Raw genomic sequence first — 24,073 nt, forward strand, 5'->3', positions numbered from 1 at the left:
GACCTCTAACATAGGTAATATACAGCTACCAGATGAAGAACTTTACAGTATTCAATGTCAACATCAGAGAAGACTATACGGCAAGAGGAAACTTACAAGGAGGTAGCATATTTAAAAGATTTTAAAATTCTTAAGTAGGTGAGGAAGAAAGGACATCCATCCACAAATACTGGCATTACCTGCAGTTTGTTATTTTACAAGTAATATGAAAAGGTTCTTCTAGGTTTACAGTATCTGGGATTGCCTCCAAAGACAACCTAACATCTCCATAACCTGGAGCCTAAGAGAAAAAGCAATACAGTTAACATACATCTATTATAAAACCTTTCCATTTTAGTGAGGGTACCACAGTCATTCTCACTTCTTTTGCTGCTACTGCCTACAGAAGAGCACTACAGACCCCGACTGTTTTTGTTATAATTACTCCATGTTTAGTAGAGTTAAAATGAATCTCACAGGTAAATAGTAAAGGAATTTCAGGGGGTCTGATCTTAAAGGGATACTTTCCAAAGATACTGTAGCTTATACGTACATAACTCTTCATAGGTAAAACAGGAAAAGGAAGGTCACTGAAATGATCCAAGAAGAAAATCATGTCTGTTCACAGGACATACGGGCAGGGACAGACAACAAAATCAACATGCCATGGCAGGACGATAGCTAATGGCTATATTTAACAATAGGCCCAGTGATAATCTCTCTCTCTCTCTTTTTTTTTCAATTTTTACCTCAAACAGTAAAAGAAAAGTAAATTTTAGAATATATCGCAGTAGGTGATATTCAGTATAAACAGAGGATTCTGTAGTATATTCTCACTAGCACAAGAAAAAGAAGCTATCCATACTCTTGGAGTAAAAATTAGGTAAAATATTCAGCCTATATTTACAAGATAATTTGAGTGGGACTCACCTGAGTTTCAGATGACCCACATTTTAAATATCTTTAAAAAAGGTATGAACTGAGTAGATAAATGTAGTATAAGTCCAAGAGTTCCAAGACATTGCAAGAAAAGAAAACTTTAATATAGTGGAAGTCAGATAACGGTGAGGACAAATTACCACAGGAGGAAAACAATTGATATGCAGTTATTTTAATTTGTTTGGTAAAGTAAAAATGTATAATGCATAAATTAACATTTGAAAATTTCCCATTCATATCAATACCAATTTTCTACCTAGATATCAGTGAAATTATTAGTCTTTTATTCTCCAGTAATATCAATGTCTTTTATAGTGCTCTGATTTTTAGTGACAGACCTAGGAAAATTTAAGTTGTTCTAACTATCTGCACACCACACACCAAAACCCCCATCAGTGTTTTTTCTAGACTCACCATTCTTTGAAGTTGGCTGGTCTGTAATCTTCCCCTTTCACCTAGATTTGTTTTCCATACTATATCCAATTTTCCAATTACTGTTACTCCCTTAATGATGCCTGCTTTTTCTGCAAACTCCTTCTTGGGTTTTAGGCAGTACAAGTACTGGCGTGTATCCATTGGCTGCAGATATGCTCTTGACCCAAATGTAGTTACACTGTGGGGTGGAGATAGAGATGGAAAAAATTCTCTAGAACCTTTTAGAAGAAAAACCATAGCTGTGAATTTTCCTTTGGACAGGAACTGAATGATTTACCATCCAAAGATCCAGAATACAACAGGTCGGTGGTTTCAACACAATGAAAAGGACTTGTACTGAGAGGACTTATTTTTCTTTAATTTTTTTCAGTTGATATGGAAAATCTTGAGATTCTTTATAATAGAATGCAATATATTACCTGAAGCATTGGACATACATCGATTAACTGAAAAAAAGCAATAGAAATCAGAACCTTAAGTATCCTGTCTCTTCTCTAAAATTATGAAAGCAAATAGTTTAAAATAAAAAGAAACATACCATTCTAAACTAATGATTTTTCAAAATTAATTAAAAGATCAGGAAAAGAGTGGAAAATTATTGTTTTCCTCTGTGGGGGTATGAGAGGCTATGAACTTTACTATAACCCCCATAATAAGTAAAAGTAAATTTTTCATTCTTGATTATTAAAATCAGGTACTTTCTCCAGCTATTACCTTCTTATCCATATTAATATCAACCCTACATTTATTTATTCTTCTTTTTCTAAATTACCTATAAAGATGTGTATTTCATTTTCATGAAAAATTAAATCATCTATTCCTATGCTCACTCCTTTTGATGTTAAGAGAATACTCCTTAAAACTCACTGTTTACTCTTACCCCTTCTAACTTCTCCATCATTTCTTCCCATGCCTCAGTTTTATCATTTGCAGGATAAGGATGAAATGTTCCATATTTATCTCACTGAATTGTTATAAAAATTTAAAAGAATAAGTGCTTCAAGTATAAATGGCTAGGATCTTATTTTCCTGTGAAGGGAGGGCTGAACAGGTGGACCATAGATTTTTAGGGCAGTGAAACTATTTTATATCCTACAGTCAGGATGGCTACGTGTCACCACATTTGTCAAAACCCACAGAATGCACAACACAAAGAGTGAACCCTAATGTAAACTATGGACTTCAGTTAATAATAAGCATCAGTATTAGTTCATCGATTGTAAAAAATGTGCCACATTAAACAAGATGTAAATAACGGGATCCTGTAAGTGGGGAGGAGGGCATGTGGGAATGCTGTGCTTTCTGGCCAATTTTTCTGTGAATTTAAAACTTCTCTAATAAAATAATGTCTATCCCTTAAAAAAATTTTAAACTACCCAAGAGTAACAATGTTAGAAAAGTTCATATCTTTCAAAATAAAAGCAAACACTTCATAATCCATATTTACCATTCTCCAGCTTGGTTGACTGAATTTAATTCTGCTACATTGTACATTATAGATGGCTCCAATGAAACTTTCTCCATAAACATGGGTGAGGTTGTAATATTCTGAATCTGGGCTTCAAGAAATACTTCATCAGTCTGAAAATATGAAAAATAATCCACCAAAGTATGCTGGTATTTAAAGTACTTTACCACAACAATATCTGATTTATATGAAGAAAAAACATTAACCACAAATGTGATTAGTTCATGCCTGCAAATCAAAGTCATCATAATTAATGCAAGAAAAGAAATTGTCCTCCTAACATATTCACAGGGGCAAAGTCAAGTGTTAGTCAACTGGTAAGTTGTCAAACAATGGATGGGGGATAACTATAATATTTTTTGTATTGATATCCAAAAACGCTTAACTGGAATTTCATTTACATATATCTTAAATTTTCTGGTAAGTCATTAAAATGTGAAAATGCAATTTAGTATAATGAATTTACCTGTGCACCTATCATTTCAGAGATGTGTTAAGATAATTAGGTTTTTGTTATAATATTCCAGCATAATTTATTAATTTCAATTTTCATGTTACTTCAATTTAGATAGTATAGCAAATAATCTATTTTATAATCTTATAAGAATTTAACTTTTTAATTAAAGCATTTTTTAAAGTAGTCAGTGATTTCTTGGTTCACTGAAAATGTATATTAAGAGCAAAAAAATATGTGAATTATACTTGAAATCTTTAAGTTTTTAAATCAAACAAAAGGTATTTTGTGGTCTTAGTGACTTAGTGAAAACTGGTGCTATACAGCAGTATTTCAGTCAATGGGTAAGTTACATATGTAGTTTTACATAATATTTTAAATTCCCTAATTATTTACATTAAACATTCTTCTTTTTATGCTATTTGGTTATTTTGGGGGGTATATATTGGAGGATAACAGAAAACTTGGCTCATTTTTGATAAAAACCTATACATAAAATGGTATACTAAGGATATTCTAGAATTATTTTATTCAGAAGTTTCACAGTAATATATATACAGAAATAAAATAAACTATGACCAAAAATTTTTGGCACTTATGAGCTTTTTTAACATTAAATCCAGGAAAGTAGAAATCATTTGCAAAAATATAATGATGAAGTTATAATTTAATGTATTATTATCTAAAACAAAACAGATTCTTTAGTCCTTGGCACATGTGCTCTAATGAAAATAGAAATACGATTTATCAGTTTAAAAGAAGTACACATTCAAAGGCATTATTCTGTTACTTTTTCTCAAAAAAAATATCCCATCGATCCATTGCTTTAAAAAAAATAACCATAGACCCACATTTCAAATTTAGAAATGCAATTTCTGCATAAGTTTAGAAGAGCTTAGATAAAATGAAAGAAAAACAAGCTGCATAATGGAAAATTAAGCTAGTTTGAACAGTTAGCATGAAATAACTTGACTTTTAAAAAATCAAGAATTCAGTACTAAGGCAGTTGATGTTTTTATCATGTATATAATGTGTTATAAGCAAATGCTGCTTATATTAAATAGAAATTTGAAAATATGATTTTAGTCAGCGTGGGAAAATTTAATTTTCTTCTGTTTACTGTTGTCAAAGGGCCATCTTTACCTGACCCAGACTTAAAACTAAAACCACTGCTCATTTGAAGATGAATTTCAACTACACAGTTTACTCAAAGAATTGAAGTATAGTAGGATATTTTTTAAAATCCCGAGGTTATTTTAAACAAGGTTAACATGCCTCTTTTTAAAAATAGCTACAGGAAACACACTAAAAATAAGAATATAATTGTTTCAATATGACAATTTAATCTTTGATGTATTTTTTCCCATAGAATAAGACGATCAATATAAAAAGTACAAATTATATACATATTTTTGAAGTCACGTAAGTATATTCACAACTAACTTTGTTTTTCCACTATGTTTTGTAAAGAGAGATTAATTACGCAGAGTCAAAAAGTGGTAAGTAAGAAAAGCATATAAATTTATAATAAAAAAATCAAATTACCACAGAACTGAGGTCACTCTAATGGAAAAATAAAAAAGAAAAATTAGAAAAATCAGATTAAATGTTAAAGAAAAAGAATATCTAACTTTAAAATAAAATGCATTTCTGCATTTTTTTTAATTTACTAAACAAGACAGCATTAGTAAAACAAGGAAGTAAACAGAAAGTAACACAAAGAAATATGACAAATCATTCTTCTAAAAAGGTGAAACTGCTAAGGTTAAATGAATAGAGAAGAACACTATAGGTGAATACTTAAACAGGAGCAAATATTCAAGGGCATATCTTGGGGGAGAGAGGTATATCCCATGCCTTTCAAGTTCTATAAATTCTTTACTCACTTTGTAATTCTTCATAGATTACTTAGGTTGGGTATATACTATCTGCCACATTCAGAACAGATATACACTGTATAGCTTCTCTTAAATTTATCTAATAATGGAATCATTTTTTCAAGGAGGATCTTGAATGATTAGAGTTCCACTGATCACACTTCAGGGAATGCTGGGCTAGATCACTTAAGACAACTGAGAGTTAACAGATTTCACAGTTTGTCTTTTTTTCACATATATATTGCTAAAGCTACTTATTTACCAAGGGCCATCTCAAATGTCAGCTCTTTCATCAAACACATAGCTGGAAATCTTTTTCACCTATGTTCCCAGAGAATAAGTACACTTATGATCGGGGTGCGTGGGGATGCTTACACTGTATGTCATGTCAGTCTCCTCCACTAGATCTAAGTACCGTGAGGACTGGGAAGATGTTCAGTTTATATTTATTTCTCTTCAGTACCTGGCATGGAGCTGTGACCAAACGTTTGACACCTAGCTTCTAATGTCACCAATTTTTTTTTTTACAAGGCTTTCTTATATTAGAAGACTACAACAGTTTCTCACAAAACTTGTTTTCCTTTAGGTGATTCACACAGTATTAGAATTTTTAGAAGCAGCATAAAAAACATGTTTGAGACAAATGTGGGGCTAATAACAGTTGTCGTGTAAGGACTATGGCATAGTGTAATAAACATAAACTACTGATATCAGTGTGGTTAACTAACTCCTACAATTTACTTGAATTTCCTAGATGGAGTCCATAGAATCTGCTTCATGTTACAGGCAGAACAGTATTTGTTTGCCTAATAGGTAATACCAAATATCTTAGAGAGATCCTAAATGCTATTTGTTCGCTCCTCATTTTTAAAAAAATGTCTATTTTCAAAAGTTCAGAATTTTACTAAAATATTTTAGCTGAAGTTTGTTGGCAAAGTTTAGACTAAAAATTATGTCTATACTTAATGTTAACTGAAAAAGCAAACAAAATTGTTACTATGATTATAAAAACAGAATATTATAAATAAATGAGTAAAGACTGAAAGAGAATATGGGTTAATGAAGAACCGATTACTTTTTAGTGTGGTGGACTTGTGGGTTTTTTCCTTTCTTTTTGGGGAGTATGTTACTTTTATGTTATTTATGGAATAACTAGCAATTTAAAAAACAATTTGTAACTCACTCTGAATATTGGTGTGATAAAACTACTTGACAAGTATCTTAATGTACCACCATACTTCAACAAAGAAAACCTGAAATAGTTTAATATGTGCCTTCCTATATGTGCCTTTAAACATCTAGTTATCTCCTTGATGAGACTGTATCCTCGCATCAAATAGGCGTACTCTTCACTACATACTCTATGTTCCACTTGTATTTCCAACTCTGCTTGGAATGCCTTCACTGCTCTGACACTTAGACGTTTCTAACACCTATTCCTTCTAGACACTGATGCAGTTCTTTTCCTTTTCCATGAAGCTTCTTTAGACTACTCCAAAATCTCATCCCCTGAGTTCGTGTAGCACATCTTTTTTGCATCATGCTCTTTAGTCTCACTATATACTATACCAGTAACTTTTGTTATTTTATGCACTTTTTTCTTTTCTCCTAATAGGTTTTTACTTTAAGGTTAGGCTCCTTATCTTAGATATCTTAGTATGCCCAGCTGTAGTACAAACTTTATAGTGAATAAAAATTCAGATGCTGATGGTAAAAATATATATCAAATTTGACATGTGACTACAAATTTCTGATCACCTGGTTTTGAAGTAATAGACAAAATTTTCATTTCAAAATACTGCATTTGAATATCTTTGAGTTTATCACTGTGATATGAAACACATGATTTTGTGGGGGTAAAAGGCCCATTAGGAAATCTGCTTTTTCTGGACCTCTAGATACCAGGATAAAATAGAATTGTAAAAGAAATCCAAGCCATAAAACCTTTTCCTTATGGAAAATTCTATATTATCTTTTGTTAGGAAAGAAGATAATCTTATATTCTAAAAGTTACTTCTTTCTATATTTTTGCCAAATTTGTTTCTCCCAAGGAGCATTTCAAACCATTCACTAAACTTAGCAACCTAACTCTGGCTGGCACACTGACTTCCCAGGACAAAGAATTTAATGTACGGAGCTCTACTTCATATTTTTCTAGGTGAATATTAAATCTTCTTTGCAGGGTTGGATCTACCACTTCAATTTTTGTAATATCACAACCACATTTATAAAATATTTAACAGATTGCTAATGTTTTTTTGACAGTAACAATAACTATTAAATGGAAGCACAGGGCAATCATTTAATGAAAGAGGGTGAAAGCCTCACAAAATTAACGAGAATAAAAATCAAGGCATATTGATTCCATGTCAGTTGAAAACAGCAGACTAAAAGCGATCTGCAGTGAAATTATTCACTTTCAGTTGAACTTTATGCTCATTTTTCACAAGTAATTCACAGTCATATCAGCAATTTACTCTGATATGAAAAGAAATGTAATACATGAGAATTTTAGTCAAATAAGATCCTAATGTTGAACCTGAAATCCCACTAAGTGCTCAACACTTACCTCTGCATTGTAAAATTTGGTTTTCACATCCAATGGTTTGAGAACCTAGTTGAATAAAGCATATCAATCAAAGGAGATTATTATCATTTGACCATTTATTTTGTTTATCTGTTTTAAATCATAGGGCTTAAATTTGTCAAAGGCATTTTCCAATTTTAATTGTAATAGATTTTTCTAATGGGTATGCAATACTCTTGTAAAAACAAAAACAACCCCAAATGCATTTTTAAAAAAGCCACCGTAATTTCTTGACTGGGTAATGGTTACATGACTTATATGGATTTGTACTTCATAATACTTTGTTAAACTGAACACATATATTTTTGTGTATTTCTCTGTATATATTTCACAAAGCATGTTTATCAAAATAAGCAATCAAACCTCTTATTTTCTTTTAAAAGACATGCAAAATCTTAAACAGATGAATGATAACAAAAGCAATAGAATAAAGCAAAATTTTTCTTCCTATTGCTGGTACTTTTTCTTCCACTTACAAACAGAGGAATGAAAAATATATATAGTATCATATCTACATCTACATAACTGTATATGGTCATTTCCCTATCCACACACATACATGTGTTAAAACAGTGGTTTTTAACTATTTTTGATTATGGACTTCGAAAATTGTGTATAAATAAAAAATTCTAACTACAATTTCAGTGACTCATGAAGTCTCTGAAGGAAGCTTGGTCCACTTAGCCCAAGACAATAATCTCTCATTTAAATATTTCTTTAGAAATCTGATATTATTTACACTTATTTTGTCTGGACTTTATACTCATTTTATCCATCTTCTAGATTCTTTTGTGTTTTGTCAAGGCATGAAAACACAACAAATTTTTTTTCTGGATAAAACATTACATTGCCAATGATAATTTCTCTGCTTTTATTTAACTTACTTTAGTCCAACTTTAGGTTGCTAGTAATAAGACAAATCAAAAAATATTAAGCTATTTGCTTTATTTGGAGTTTGTTTTTACTGCAGATAAATAGTAGTAATCTCCTAGGGGAAAAAAGGGCATCTAAACACTATTTACCACTGTCATATTCAATACCTGAAATTTGAAGAATTTTCTAAAATACATTTTTTCTCCACCCTGAGTTGTATAACTCACTGCACACACCAAGCTGAAACAGAAAAATGTTTTAATGATTTTGAATCACTATCAATTTTGTTTTTTAATAGTTAATCTACTACACTTCAATTCTACCAACGAATTTGGAAAATATTTATACTAATGACACGGAAGTGTAGCTAAATGAGCCTAGAGCAGGAAAAAAAGAGTTCCAGTAGATATGGATATAATTCCATGAACAAGAAAGCTCTGATTAGTAAAATAAAATATACCATTTTTACAGCAGGAAGTCAGAAACTTTTTTCTTCAGAAAGTAAAGCATAAGCCAAAATAAATCACAGGACAACTAAATAGTTGAATGTAAAAAGTTAAGTTCATATAAACTAGAAGAAAATACAAATTTTTTTAAAATTCCAGGATGAAGAAAGACTTTTTAATATAAATGCAATGGAAAGGAAAAGACTTCCACAAATTTAGAAATTGGATAAATCAAAAACACTAAGACAAAATTTTAAGAAGGACAACAAACTGGGAAAAAATGCTTCTAACAATATGAAGAGAAATTTTTGTAAGCAAAACAATATCTCATTCAAAATAGAAGAAAAGGTTATACACATAAATTGTAGTACCATAATCGACTAATAAAAATGTGGAAATGTTCAGCCTCACAAGTAGTCAAAGAAACAAATTAAAATAATGAGATAAGATTTTTCCTTATCTTAGGATTTGGCAAAAATTCTTTCCAAGAAATATCAGGGTTGGTGAGAGTTTAGAGAGACTGACTCTCTTTATACTGTTGGTGGTTATGAGAAATTTAGAAAAGAATCCTTCAGGAAAGGAGTCTTAAAAATGCTTATATGCTCCTACAGTAAACCCACTTCAAGCAATCTATTACAGGAAATATTAAGATGTTCACCACTGCATTATTTATAATAGTGAAAGACTGGAAATATCTAAAGTCCAACATTAGGGTAAACAAATTACAATACACAGTCCAAGTGTTGTAAGATAAAGTCATTTTAAAAAGAATGTTTTCGGGCTTCCCTGGTGGCGCAGTGGTTGAGAGTCTGCCTGCCGATGCAGGGGACACGGGTTTGTGCCCCAGTCCGGGAAGATCCCACATGCCGCCGAGCGGCTGGGCCCGTGAGCCATGGCCACTGAGCCTGTGCGTCTGGCGCCTGTGCTCCGCAACGGGAGAGGCCACAACAGTGAGAGGCCCATGTACCACAAAACAAAACAAAACAAAAAAATGTTTTCAAAGAATACTGACTCAACTGGGTTCCTGGTGTATTAAAAAAGATAAAACCATGTGTAATATCAAAATTCTATAAAATATTATTTAAGTTACTTATACACATCTATTTTATATATATATGCACATAAAGGATTGAAATACACCAATATTATAATAGTGGCTATACTAGGTGGTGACATTACAGGTAATTTAATTTCTACTTTATACTTGTACCTAGTACTAAACTAGGTGCTAGGTATTTAGAGTTGATCAAAACTCAATACCTGCTCTCCAAGTGCTCAAAGTTGGAAGCAGTGTAGCAAGGTACAGGTTATGAAGTTAGATTTAGATTTGAGTTCTATGCCATTATGTGCTAGCTATTAAATTCTCTAAGAGTCTCATTTTCTGTAAAATGGGGATTTTACACATTTAGTATCATTTCAATAAAATCAATTTCAACAAATATTGACCACTGTTCTTACTAAATCCCGGGGATGCAGGTGACTGTGGAACTCATACTTTAATGGGAACGGCAGGCACTCAGTAAGTAATGTCAATCATAAAAGACATAGAAAAAAATGACAAGTTGTGGATGCTATAAAATAGACAAGAAGGGGGATTTTATCTAGTCTAGGAGGTCAAAAAGTCTCTTTGAGAAAGTCATGATGAATCTGAGATATGACGAAGTAGAAGAAAATTAACAAAATGACACAGGCATTCCTTTGTAAGGGGAGGATACATTTCAAGTCACAGAGCAGTTCGGAGGTAAAAGAAGTCCAATATGACTGCAGAGTAGAGAGGGAGGGAAGCATGATGAAAGGTGAGAACTAGAGTACGTAGTTGGTAAGGATTCGTTGTGGGGAGCTCTGCAAAACCTATACAGTTAGAATTTCCTAAGGGTAGTAGGAGACCACTGAAGTGTTAAGTGACTTATCCAAGATCACATAATTAAATAAATAATCAAGCTAAAATTTGAACTCCAGAAAATCTGACTCAAAGCTCATATCAACCACAGAATATATATTAAAAAGTGCCTACAACAGAGCTTGTCACCGAAATGAATTAAATAATAGATAATATTACATATTTCTTTAAGACAAAGAAGAGAAGCAAAAATGGTGACGTTCAGTGGAGATGAAGAGAGGCTACTGAGAGATAGTTAACAAGAACTAACAGGACTGTGAATCAACTGGATATGGGGGTGGTAAGGCAGATAGAGAAGTCTAAAACTACTTTAGATGGCTGAAATTTTCATATTTGCCTCTCCGACAAAGAAAAATACAGCATTCACATTCAAATACATACACAGGCCAGGAATACAGAATTTGAGATTTTTTTTCCCTTATATCTTTACTTTGGTTCTCTATTTTTGAACTCTCAGGGTAGAGTATATTTATACAGTTAAATACAGAACTGAAAAATTATGAATTTAAAAATAAATGTTATTAACATCAGTTAGCATTTCAAAAGAATAAATGTACTTTTAGAGTGCTACCTGCGTTTTAAAGGTTTGCATGGTTTTTTTTTTTAGATAAGATTGTAGATGCAAAAATGAAACTAGACATAAGTGAAGATAAATTAAGATATTTTTTCCTTTCAAAAATAAACATTTTGTTTAAAGTTTGTTTCTGGCAAGCATGTAAACATGGTATATAAAATTCCTTCTGAAGTAGGTTCTTAGGCTTAATAACAAGTGGAATAAGTGGAAATAAAGCAAAAATTTCAAATAAAGACATATATAAGTAAAAGCCTCTGAGATCTAGTAAAATTAATTCTTACATGTGTGTTCCAATCTCCTTTACTTCATGGTGTATGACATCATCTATACAACAATCGGGTTTAAGTTCAGCCACTGCAGCATTGGAGGCTGAAAGATTTAAACGCTGAGAACTTGTCTGAAGATCAGCCTTGAAAGAGAGAATAAAATCCAAATGAGACTGGTTACCTACAGGGTGTGGATAAGTATGGGTGGAAAGAATAGGGGAACAAGAACAAGGAAGTAGGGATGAAGGGGAGCAACACGTCTCTGTGTACATCTTTTTGTATAGCTCTGATGCTTAGGAACAGGGTAATGGTTCACACACACACACCTAAAAATAAATATTGATAAAATCAGCTATAAAGTGGGGGAATCCAAAATGTAATACAAACAGTATCAAATGAACCTAACTGTATTACAAATGAACACAACCATACTGGGAGGAGGAAAGGGAAAAAAGGAACTAACTTAAGTTTGGCAAACAAAAGCTAAAAATGAAAAGTACAGCACACAAATGTTTTACTCTAGCTAGCCCATTTTCTGTTTTGCAGGGGTATGGATTAGCAGTTCTGAAACTTCTACATGTAAACTAGGACAAAACAAAAAATATATATATTATGGATAACAAGAGACAAGTTTCTTACCTTTGGAGAAAAAAAGGTACAAATAAGGAAAGAGAGAAGCCTGCAATGAAAACTTTGGTGCTGGACTGGAATTTGGGGCATCAGTATGAACATATGGTTTTGAAATTTATATATATACAGATGGATATTACAGAAACATATATAGATGTGTACACATGTGTTAGTATATAACAGTAAAAGGTAAAAGGTAAATAATCATTCAAAACAGTATTACATGTCAGAGACCAGCTGATATGTAGAACTAGAGATCAGCATTAAGGTCATCAACTAAGAAAGGACCATTTTCTCTCTTGCCCCTACCAAGTTACTTTCTATCATATTCCCTCCCTTATTCCTTTTGAACATTGATCATTTTCTCTAATTCTCTTAAATGGCATCCTCCCTTAAGCTCAGCTACTTTCTATCACATTCAATTTTAACTTTCTTTGTAACATTTATTATGATCTATAATTACCTTATTTATGATTTTGTTTACCTGTTTCCTTCTGTCTCCCCTACCAAAGATGTAAGGTCTGTTGAGGCAGGAACCTCTTGCCTTCTCTTGTTCACCACTATAACATGGTGCCTGGCACACAGTAGGCAATTAATAAATGTTTGTTGCATACTGAATGAAGTTATGATAAAACTTCAAGGCAAATGTCAAGAAAAATTCAGAGAAAGCAAAGATCACATTAAGTCATGGGGATTAGGGGAGGTTTTGTCCATAAGAGTGTAGATTTTTTAAAAGCTTTTTGTTTTTTTTTTTAAATCAGTTAACAGGTTTTCTGCAGTTAATTCTAACCTAACATTCTTAATGCAGGCACTTCCAAGTGGGATATTTATTAGTGCTGTCTTTTTTGTTATTATATTCAGTTATTAAACAGTAGTAGCTCACAATTATTAGGCACCTACTATGTGCAAGGCCCTGTTCTAAGCACATTACTCATTTAATGCCCACAACCCTGAAGTAAGTCTTTATACTATCCCTAATTTACAGACAAACCAAGGCACATAGAAGGAACAACTCCCCTTAGGTTATACAAGTAATAAGTAATTAAGCTGAAATTCAAAATTCTTTTTTTTTTTTTTTTTTTGTGATACACGGGCCTCTCACTGTCGCGGCCTCTCCCATTGCAGAGCACAAGCTCCGGACGCGCAGGCCCAGCGGCCATGGCTCACGGGCCCAGCCGCTCCGCAGTATGTGGGATCTTCCCCGACCGGGGCACGAACCCGCGTCCCCTGCATCGGCAGGCAGACTCCCAACCACTGCGCCACCAGGGAAGCCCTGAAATTCAAAATTCTTTAACAAACATTTTAGAAATTAGAGAAGAGGGGGAAAAGAAACAGTCAAACCCATGGGCTTTCTGTCCAATGTGTTTTCCTATGTATCATTTTTTAAACATTAATCGTAACTACAGCATGTATTATATATGGCTGAACACTTTTACTTTTCTCCTTTTTCATCTTATAAACACTGCTGCACTTAACATTTATTTCCTAATTACCTATGAGGGATTTTCCAGGAGCTGGAGATACACCAGTGAACAACAGACCAAAATCCCTGCCCCTAGGGAATTTAAATGTTTGGGGAAAATAATATAGAGTAAAGGAGGAATGGAGGGCTGGCTTGAAGTAGGGGAATACAATTTAAATTACAGGGTCGGCTTCATGCTGCAAATTGGTTTTTGGATGAGCAGGATTTAAAAAGAGAGAGAGGAAAGGGGAAATGGAGAATCATTTCAAGTAAGTTAAAAAAAGCAAAACACCTTAAGTGTAAAAGCTCAAGATCAAGAAAGAGTTCGGTATAATTAAGGAATTCATGTTAAAAAATAAGAAAAAAGCATTTAAAAACATCTAGACTAAACTTCAAGCAAATAGAGGCCTTGTCTCTTTTGTTTCCTGCTATAACCCCAGTATCTAGAATTGTGCCTGGAATATATACTTGTTGAATGAATGAGCAAATGCCTATTACTCACCATTGGTTCTCAAAGTATGGTTCCCAGACTAACAGAATCAGCATCACCTGAGAACATGTTAGAAATGTAAATTCTGGGAATTCCCTGGTGGTGCAGTGGTTAGGACTTTGCGCTTCCACTGTCAGGGGCCTGGGTTTGATCCCTGGTTGGGGAACTAAGCTCCCACAAGCCCCGTGGTGTGGCCAAAAAAAAAAAAAAAAAAGGTAAATTCTTGGGCACCATTTCAGATTGATTAAATCAGAAACACTGGAGGTGAGGCTCAGCAATCAGTGTTTTAAAAAGTCCTCCAGATGATTTTAATACCTTCTAAAGTTTAAGAACCAATAGTACAGGGACTTCCCTGGTGGTCTCGTGGTTAAGAATCCATCTTGTAGTGCTAGGGGATGCCAGTTTGATCCCTGGTCGGGGGAACTTAGATCCCACATGCTGCGGGGTTACTGAGCCTGCGTGCCACAACTACAGAGCCTGTGCACTCTGGAGCCCATGCAATGTTACCTAGAGAGAAAGCTGCAACTAAGACCTGATGTAGCCAAAAATAAATAAATAAAATAAAAATAAACCACCAATGGTACAGATCATTAAAGTTATTTTTTTATTTTTTATTTTTTTGCGGTATGCGGGCCTCTCACTGTTGTGGCCTCTCCCGTTGTGGAGCACAGGCTCCGGATGCGCAGGCTCAGCGGCCATGGCTCATGGGCCCAGCCGCTCTGCGGCGTATGGGATCTTCCTGGATCGGGGCACAAACCCGCGTCCCCTGCATCGGCAGGTGGACTCTCAACCACTGAGCCACCAGGGAACCCTTAAAGTTATTGTTTTTAAAATAAATTCATTTATTTATTTATTTTTGTCTGCGTTGGATCTTTGTTGTGCGTGGGCTTTCTCTAGTTGTGGCAAGCGGGGGCTACTCTTCATTGTGGTGTGTGGGCTACTCATTGCAGTGGCTTCTCTTGTTGCAGAGAAGGGGATCTAGGCACATGGGCTTCAGTAGTTGTGGCACGCGGGCTCAGTAGTTGTGGCTCGCGGACTTGGTTGCTCCCCAGCATGTGGGATCTCCCCGGACCAGAGCTCGAACCTGTGTCCCCTGAATTGGCAGGCGGACTCCCAACCACTGCACCATGAGGGAAGTCTCTACTATTTTTTTATTTATGGTACACCACGCTATCTTTTGTTTATAGAACACTTCATTTTTTGGTAGCATGGTAAGGTTTTCAGACTTATTGCTGAAAATTATTTTTCAATTAAAAAACAAACAAAAAACCCCCTAGTGGTTTCCAGTTAAACATGATAGATTATATAGCATTTTTATTCTCAAAAACAACACTAAGATGTCAGTAAAGGAATTAAAAGTGTACCGATTCATAATCTCTTTTCCACATTCCAAAATTCCAAGAGCTATAAAAAATTAAACTTTTGAGAGCAGAATTCTGAGTAGCTGAAGTAATGGCAGTAGAGTAACTGAATCTCCTGAGTCATCCTCAAATAAATAAATAAAATTTAAAAACTATACAAACTCAGTGTTAGTATAGCTAGAGAGCAGCAAATGTCTAAACTTCAAATTTCTGCAAGCTATTTCTCATGCTCTCATCATGAGCCTTTGCAAAGAACAAGAGAAGTTCATGAAAAATTGAGCTTAAGAGAGAAAAAGAAGGTAGAGACAGGCCTGAGAATGATGAAAAGTACTGCCAGAAAGACAAAGTCTATCCTAAGTGTCAAAATACTGAGAAAGTGCATTACTGGAAGATGAGAGCACAGCCTACAGGAGATATAACAGTATGTTTAATGGTGAAGAGGCAATTCTGGAAAGATAACAATTCAGGGGAAGAAGAGAGTTAAAAAGGAGAAGAACCTTTTGGACACTGTCAGTGAAGAGAAAATGAAGCAGGAGGAGAAAGTTGAGGATGCTGTCACTTAAAAGAAAGAGAAAAACTGAGGAACACTCAACCATTTCTTCTTCCACCACCCTCCCAAAAGCCACCGGATAAAGAAACGACACTTCGCTTGCAAGGCTCTAAGAGAGTATTCTTGAACTAAGAATATCAAAGCACCCCAAACTGCATTTCCCAGAATGCAAAGCTAGCAACAGTCTTAATCCATACAAAAATACTATTAAAAAAGACCACACAATGATAATTTAAACAATTCACTGATCCAAGCTGCCACCCAAAACCAATAGTGAAACAGAAGAAAACTGCAACACATATTCAAAGTGAATTAAATACCCTCAAAAAAACATTTGGAGATAATTATAAAGCACCCAAGGAAATATAGATTGTAATGAAAATTTACCAAGGGGAACTAAAGAAAAGCAGGCAAAGAAGAGCCAAGTTATATGTAATTGGAGTCTGTAAAATGATAAACAAAATGCTAGTTCTTAGTTAAGAGTAAGAAGACTCTTGGTGGGCACTGTACTGCTCAATAAACATTAGCTATCTCTGTTATTATGCCAAACACCACTGCCTTTATAGAAATTAAAACTGAGCAGAGCCCACAGAAATATAATCACATATTTTATAAGAAATACACTATGGTAATATTTGTTCTTTTTAACATTGACTTAAATTACACACATTTGCTGATTTATTCATCTTACAAAAATAAATTCAACATTTACTGAATGCCAACTGTATGACAGGAAAAAAATATACATTCTCGAAGTTCTGAAAGTCAGTCCTTTTCATAATCAAATGCAGAGGTCAGCAAACTTTTTCTTTAAAAGGTCAGATAGCAAATATTTTAGACTTTGCAGGTCATACAGTTTGTTGCAACTACACAATTCTGATGTTGTAGCTTGAAATCTGCCACAAATAATACATAAACGGATGAGTGTGGCTATGTGTCAATAAAATTTTACTTACAGACTGAAATTTGAATTTTATATAATTTTCACATCACAAAATAAGCTTTTGTTTCTTTTCAATCATTTAAAAATGTAAAACCTTTCTTAGCTCATTCTTAGCATAGCTTCATACTGTCTTGCAAAAACCGGCAATGGATCAAATTTGGCCTGCACGCTGTAGTTTGCCAACTCCTGATCTAATGAAAGGCAGAAACCCTAACCATAGAGTGACAAACATATGTACATGTATGCAAAAATTTGCATCCAGTTTCTGGAAGTTGGGTCATATACGGAACTTGGAATATTTTCTCTCTGAGATCCTTTTCAATTCTAGTACTTGCTGATCATTTTTCAATCTCATTCTAACTGGACTTCCCTTTCCCTTCCATAGGCAATGCTCTAGTGACCTAAACTCACCACTGGAAGACAGCTTTGACCACTTTTCAACAACATACAATGAATTTTTCCTTTTTTTATGCCCTTTCTTTTTGGGAATAAATTTCCAGTTGTTTAACTGAGCTAGCATATTCTCTCTCTTGATTTCTCAAAACTTCAAGAATATTCTAACTGGCCTATTTCCTACAAACCATCCCATACAATGCTTTCATGACAGTCTTCCAACATAGCCTGAATACCTCTGCTCAAAAGTCTCCACTGACTGCACACTGTCTTAAAATAACCGTAGCCTTAGTCTTGCTTTTAAGATGCTCCACTGTATGGCTACTACATATCTCTACAACCTTACCTACTCTTACTAAGTGAATTCTGTTCACTGCTACAAGAACACATTACCATATTCCTATGTCTCTGCTTCCGATTACCATGTCCCTCTTTGTCTTTTCTTCTAAATCCTGCCATTCTTTCAAGATCCTCTTGTGCTCCCTCTCCTTCAATAAGCCTTCCTGAATGATGCAATCCCCAGTGATCTTTCCTCCTCTTTCAAATTTTATTATGTTAATCACAAATTATTAACAAAAATTTAAAGTGTTATTTACCTTTGGTACATTTTCTTATCCAAGCCATCACAAATTTTGAGGATAAGGAAAAATGATTCTGTACACAGCATATCTTAGAACTTTAGGTGTTCAGTTAATACTTGTTATTAATGACAATTAAAAAGTCCAGTATCAAGCAGGCATTTTAATGAAGTTTCAAAACATAAGAAGAGAAATTAAAAAGTTAAAAAAAATTCTCCCAAATAAGAATGCCACTTACTTTAACCAATATATCTTTTACAACTTGATTGCTATCATTATGAACGCTGATATAACTGGAAAAGGTCTCTCCCAAAAATATATTCCTGTGAAATAAAATAAATTTTTAGGCAGAAATCCATTCAACTTTTATCATAAATCTTCTATTTGTTCACCACTGAGAACGTCAAATGGAGAAATTACTAGAGGATAGAGATCAGGTGAAATATTATTTCAATATTTCTTTGTTTACACTAGGCTGCTCACTCATTACCTAGTGCAATTAAAAATACAGATTTAATCTATAAAACATGCTATATATCTTGACCCTCAACTACTGCCAAAACTGCCAGCCCTCCTAAAAATAAGTCATTGAAATCAGATCCATGTTAAGAGTCTGAAGATTTGATACTGAGGAGGCTAGCAGTTTTTGAAATAACTTATGCCCCGAATCTAGAAGAGACCAAGTTATTGATCTCAGAGTATTTTATTTTCTCTATTCTTATGACCTCATTTCTCTCAGAGTATTTTTTACCAATTTATTTTATTTTTCTAAGTCATTCTAATAAAAATAATGACTAGTGGCATTACTTTCTAAGTATATGTTATATATATAATGCATATAAACATATAAATATATGTAGATATATTTATAAAAATATTTTAATATGAATACGTTTTTTACATGAATATATTTCTAAGCTTTCAAGACACTAGTCAATGACCACATTCTGTAAACCTTTTGAAAAAACCTGAAAAATTCCTTTTGGTCTCAAATTGTCTCAGTTGCAAACAGAATGGAACCAGGGACTTCTACCTCAGTAATAATCTAGAGTAAGAGAATAGCTAAGAGCAAGAGAAGGAATAAAATATTTAGAACTCCTAATGAGCTGACAAGTCCAATAACTTAAGTTGGTAAACGGCTGTAATGTTGAATAAAAGAGCTGCTTCTGAAAGACACTGAGATTAAATCAGTTAAAATAAAAGGAATATGTAGGCATTAAAAAATATAATAAGATCTAAAGAAGAAAGTTAAAATTCTACCACCCTAGGAACCACTGTTAATATTTTGGTATGCATCTTATTTTTTTAATTAAAAAAACCCCCCAGAATCACATAGTATACTTTTGGTAAAACTTTTTTTTTGTTTTCAGCCACATACATGTATCATGAGCATTTTCCCATCCCATAGTTACTTTTTGAAAACATGATTTGTAATGGCTTCAGATTGTTGTTGTGTTTCTAATGTGAACATATCATTCTTACCCAAAATTCTGTGGTAAAGTCAACATTTCTCCCAACATTAAAATCTCTGCACCATTTACAGTTGAAGGATCATCTCTCATGAGCTGGTTAAAGAGGTCTCCTGTAGAAAGAGAAAAACATCAAATTCTAACACCTACCTTGTAAATAACTTTTATTTATGTGAAGAAACAGCTGGGAGAGATATTTAAAAAAATAATCTCATAACAAAAATTATATTTAATATATTAATCTAATCTTCACTACAACAAATGCATGCCAAAAAAATTCTGTTTCTACAGAAAATGAACACTTCAGGAACAAAGGAAAATGCAGGTCATGAGATATATAGAAAGCTCCAATGATTTTTAAATAAAGGGAATGCTAACATACATTGATGGGACATTTGAGGATAATTGAAATATTAATAATGTCATTACGAGCAATGTATTTTTACTAAAACTAAAATAAAAGTCTCTAGTTGCCGCGGGATATCAATAGTATTTTGATGTATAGGTTATGACCGAGACCTATTACTCAGATGGCCACCATTCACACGTACAAAAACAGGCAACAAATAATGCAGCAAAGAGTTAGCATAAGATTGGCAAGGTTAGGCTTATTCCAAGGTAAGGCAATCCAGGTTTCAACTTTTCCCTAGGTGCAAGTAGGATAAAGTATGTGTCATACCAGGCAAGTCTTTCTCTTCACATGTTACTGGAATATTGGTGAATAAAGTAGGCTTAGTCAATCGCATCACTGTGAATTGGGAAAGTAGAAAAAAAAAGAAAAAAAGAAAGAAAGAAAGAAAGAAAATATTAATATCATTTTATGCCAGTATTCGCAAGTTGAATGTATGGTATTCATCAATTTTATACTAGTATAAAATATAATTTAAATACTTCCTAAACAATATAAGTATTTCCTAAGATTATTACACAGCAATGATTTACTAATAAAATTGTTAGAATATAACAAAAAGAATTTTATATATGACAAAAAGGAAGAACAATTTTGCTTTTATTTACAACCTAATGAATTATAAAAATTAAATGCAAATGAAATATGGCTCATTATACAAAAAGTAGAAAATAAAATAATTTCAAAGCTTATGGTACATTACAAGAATAACGCTTTAAAAAATCTTGAATGACTTCACTGTAAACAATATCAACAAAATATTAACCAATGTTAGTCTGATAGGGACAAGAATTTAGATGCACCATTCTGAATATGAAACAATAATTTTATGCCAAAAGGATTTTTGTTAACTTTATTCCTTGGTTATAATCACAGGCCACTGAAGTTCAGTAAGTGGCCCTTTAAGTAATATCAATTCTTTGTAAAAATTATGAAAGTGTCAGTTAATGTGTAGGTTTATAAAATTCCAACCAAAACTCGGAACATGACAGAATGTATCTAAAGTTTATCTAGAAAAACAAATAAATAAAAATAGCTATAGAAATTAATAGGAAACAATGATAAAAAACTGGACATAAAAAACTGGACATAACATGTAGTAAAACATTTAAGTCCATAATCAACTAATTGGCTTATTAATACAAGATCATACTGACATGTTAGATAATTTAAAAAAATTATTAGGATGCAGCAAAAACAAATCAACATTATAAGGTGCTAGGACAACTGGTTCACTATCTGGGAAAAATGAAATTTAGTTTACAAATTCATTTCAAATATCAAGCTGCATATGTATCAAATAGTTGGATAAAAATTAAGCAAGAGAAAACTAGAAAAAGTGAAAATTAAACTTAGTCTAGTGGGGATAGGACATTCTAATTAAAAAATCTTTCTCAATTTTTTGTTAAGATTGACATTTGACCACATAAAAATAAAGACAAATCAGCTCGGTGCTTTGTGACCACCTAGAGGGGTGGGATAGGGAGGGTGGGAGGGAGGGAGACGTAAAAGGGAAGAGATATGGGAACATATGTGTATGTATAACTGATTCACTTTGTTATAAAGCAGAAACTAACACACCATTGTAAAGCAATTATACTCCAATAAAGATGTTAAAAAAAAAAGATTGACATTTGACCACATCAGAATAAAGACAAAAATATAGAAGTAAAAATCATACAAACTCATAAAACATTTCAGAAAATGAATCCCAGAAGACTGTTTCTTTATAGTCTATTAAGATGTTCATTCAACTCAAAACTCAAATCTTTAAAGACTATGATCTAAATGGTTAGTGCACAACATGTGGTATTCGTTAATGTATGTAAAAATGTACCACCTAACTACTAATTAAATAGCTATATCATTCATATCAAATATAGTGCCTTTCTCATTTTGGTCTTAGCTTAAATGTCATCTTTCTCAGAAAAGACCCTGTTTCTCTCATAGCACCTTGTATTTATCATGAATTACGTTTATTCACTTATAAGTTTATAGCACTCCTATCCAAACTCCTTGAAGTTTAGGCTCTTATGTATCATGTTAAGTTTTGTGGGCTCGGTGCTTGACACAGGTTCTGGCACATAGTATTAACGCCTCACCAAACTCTTAAAGTAAGTGGTATTTTTGAAGATGTAAAGTTTCAAGAACTGAGGCCATTAAACAATGTTATATTAAATAGATGGCCACAGACTTCACTTTGCTCAAAAATAATTTTCCCTATTCTTAATTATAAGCCCAGGGTCATAAACCTGGAATGTCATGCTTTATTAGAAACATCCCATGGGTATTCCAAGTCCAACTCTATTTCAAACAGAACATTAACCAGCTACATATCAATGATGTGGGTGGGGGAGTGAATGGGGAAGTGTTTCAAACCTCTTTCACTTTTACTTTTAACCAGGAAAACATTAAAATTAAGTACAATCTGCAGGGGATAAAAAGGTGTTCTGAAAATGACACATAGGAAACAGTTTTTTTCACAATCTTTCAAGACTCTAAGCTCAATTTTAACACCAATTGGTGCTCTCTCTCTTTTTTTTTTTTTTCATTTCAGGTGAGACCAAATCTTAATAAAGAGGAAATACACTCTCAAGGGAATCCTGAATCACTTTTTTTTTTTTTTGTGGTACGCGGGCCTCTCACTGTTGTGGCCTCTCCCGTTGCGGAGCACAGGCTCCGGACGCGCGGGCTCAGCGGCCATGGCTCACGGGCCCAGCCGCTCCTCAGCATGTGGGATCTTTCTGGACCGGGGCACGAACCCACGTCCCCTGCATCGGCAGGTGGACTCTCAACCACTGCACCACCAGGGAAGCCCCTGAAACACTTTTTAAAAAGTGTTCTTCACAACACTGTAAATCAACTATATGCCCCAATAAAAATTTTATACCCTAATAAAAATGTTTTAAAAAAGAAAGTTATACTCAGTTAATAGTAAAAAGTAAACAAATTAAAATAAACATAAATTTGCAGTGATCAAAAAAAAGTGTTCTTAATTCACCTAGACGTGTAGCCAGCTTATTTGCTTATTATATGCTCAAACTTCCATTATGTACAAAAGTCCTTTAAAGCTTAGTTTTTACTGATGCTATGGTTTTCTAGGGGATGAGACAGTAGAGGGTGGGTAAAGAACAACCCTCCATTAAAAATAAAAACATCCCAAGCTGGTATTTAAAGTACCAGTTTTCTTCCTATTTTCAAAAGAGGGTAAAAAATCAGCAAGAGGGGATAGCAGTTGGTAAGAAATACTATCATCCTGTGGAGGCAAAGAAAATTACTATAAAGCACAATTTGTCATACTGCAGATTTTTAAACACAAACTGAGAAAGCCAAATTTGTAACATAAAACTATCTCATTCCTTTAAAGAAGATGTGGCACATATATACAATGGAATATTACTCAGCCATAAAAAGAAACGAAATTGAGTTATTTGTAGTGAGGTGGATGGACCTAGAGTCTGTCATACAGAGTGAAGTAAGTGAGAAAGAGAAAAACAAATACCGTATGCTAACACATATATATGAAATCTAAAAAAAAAAATATGGAGACGCAAGAGGGAGGAGATACAGGGATATATGTATATGTATAGCTGATTCATTTTGTTACAAAGCAGAAACTAACACACCATTGTAAAGCAATTATACTCCAATAAAGATGTTAAAAACAAACAAACAAAAAACTATCTCCTTCCTTGAAGGATGATCCAAAGTATGTCCATATCAAGTATAGATTTAACCTTAGTATTTCCTGTCTTATAATGAATTAATGAAACTCAAAAATTAAACACAATGTTAGAAAAGAACAAATATCAACAAAAAACAGGGTTTTAAAAAAAACTGGCAGAGAAACAACAAAGCACTGGTTATTAAATGGTAATTATGTATCCAGTCTTCAATGTTAAAGCAGGTTCTTGGTCAAAAATTAAAGAGGCAAAAAAGAATATGTGATTTTTAGTTGAGTGACAGATATTCACTACACACAATGCATAG

General features: G+C 33.4%; 1 protein-coding gene across 4 annotated transcripts in view; it reads right to left on the bottom strand.

Annotated features, from left to right (window-relative positions):
- Positions 1-24,073, bottom strand: part of TRAPPC13 (trafficking protein particle complex subunit 13) — a gene marked incomplete at both ends in the record, with an annotated part of 32,987 nt that overhangs the window by 2,405 nt on the left and 6,509 nt on the right. For 2 of the 4 annotated variants that reach the window (XM_079703264.1, XM_079703261.1), the window contains 9 exons: positions 180-280; positions 1,333-1,531; positions 2,801-2,934; positions 7,704-7,766; positions 8,780-8,852; positions 11,814-11,941; positions 18,444-18,528; positions 19,688-19,787; positions 20,354-20,422. In XM_079703264.1, coding sequence (XP_079559390.1) covers positions 180-280; positions 1,333-1,531; positions 2,801-2,934; positions 7,704-7,766; positions 8,780-8,852; positions 11,814-11,941; positions 18,444-18,528; positions 19,688-19,787; positions 20,354-20,422 — 952 coding nt within the window. The remainder of the gene's footprint in view (positions 1-179; positions 281-1,332; positions 1,532-2,800; positions 2,935-7,703; positions 7,767-8,779; positions 8,853-11,813; positions 11,942-18,443; positions 18,529-19,687; positions 19,788-20,353; positions 20,423-24,073) is intronic. The other 2 variants (XM_079703262.1, XM_079703263.1) reach the window with 1 other exon arrangement.

The sequence above is a fragment of the Hyperoodon ampullatus genome (genome assembly GCF_949752795.1).
Source record: "Hyperoodon ampullatus genome assembly, chromosome: 4".
Taxonomy (NCBI): domain Eukaryota; kingdom Metazoa; phylum Chordata; class Mammalia; order Artiodactyla; family Ziphiidae; genus Hyperoodon; species Hyperoodon ampullatus.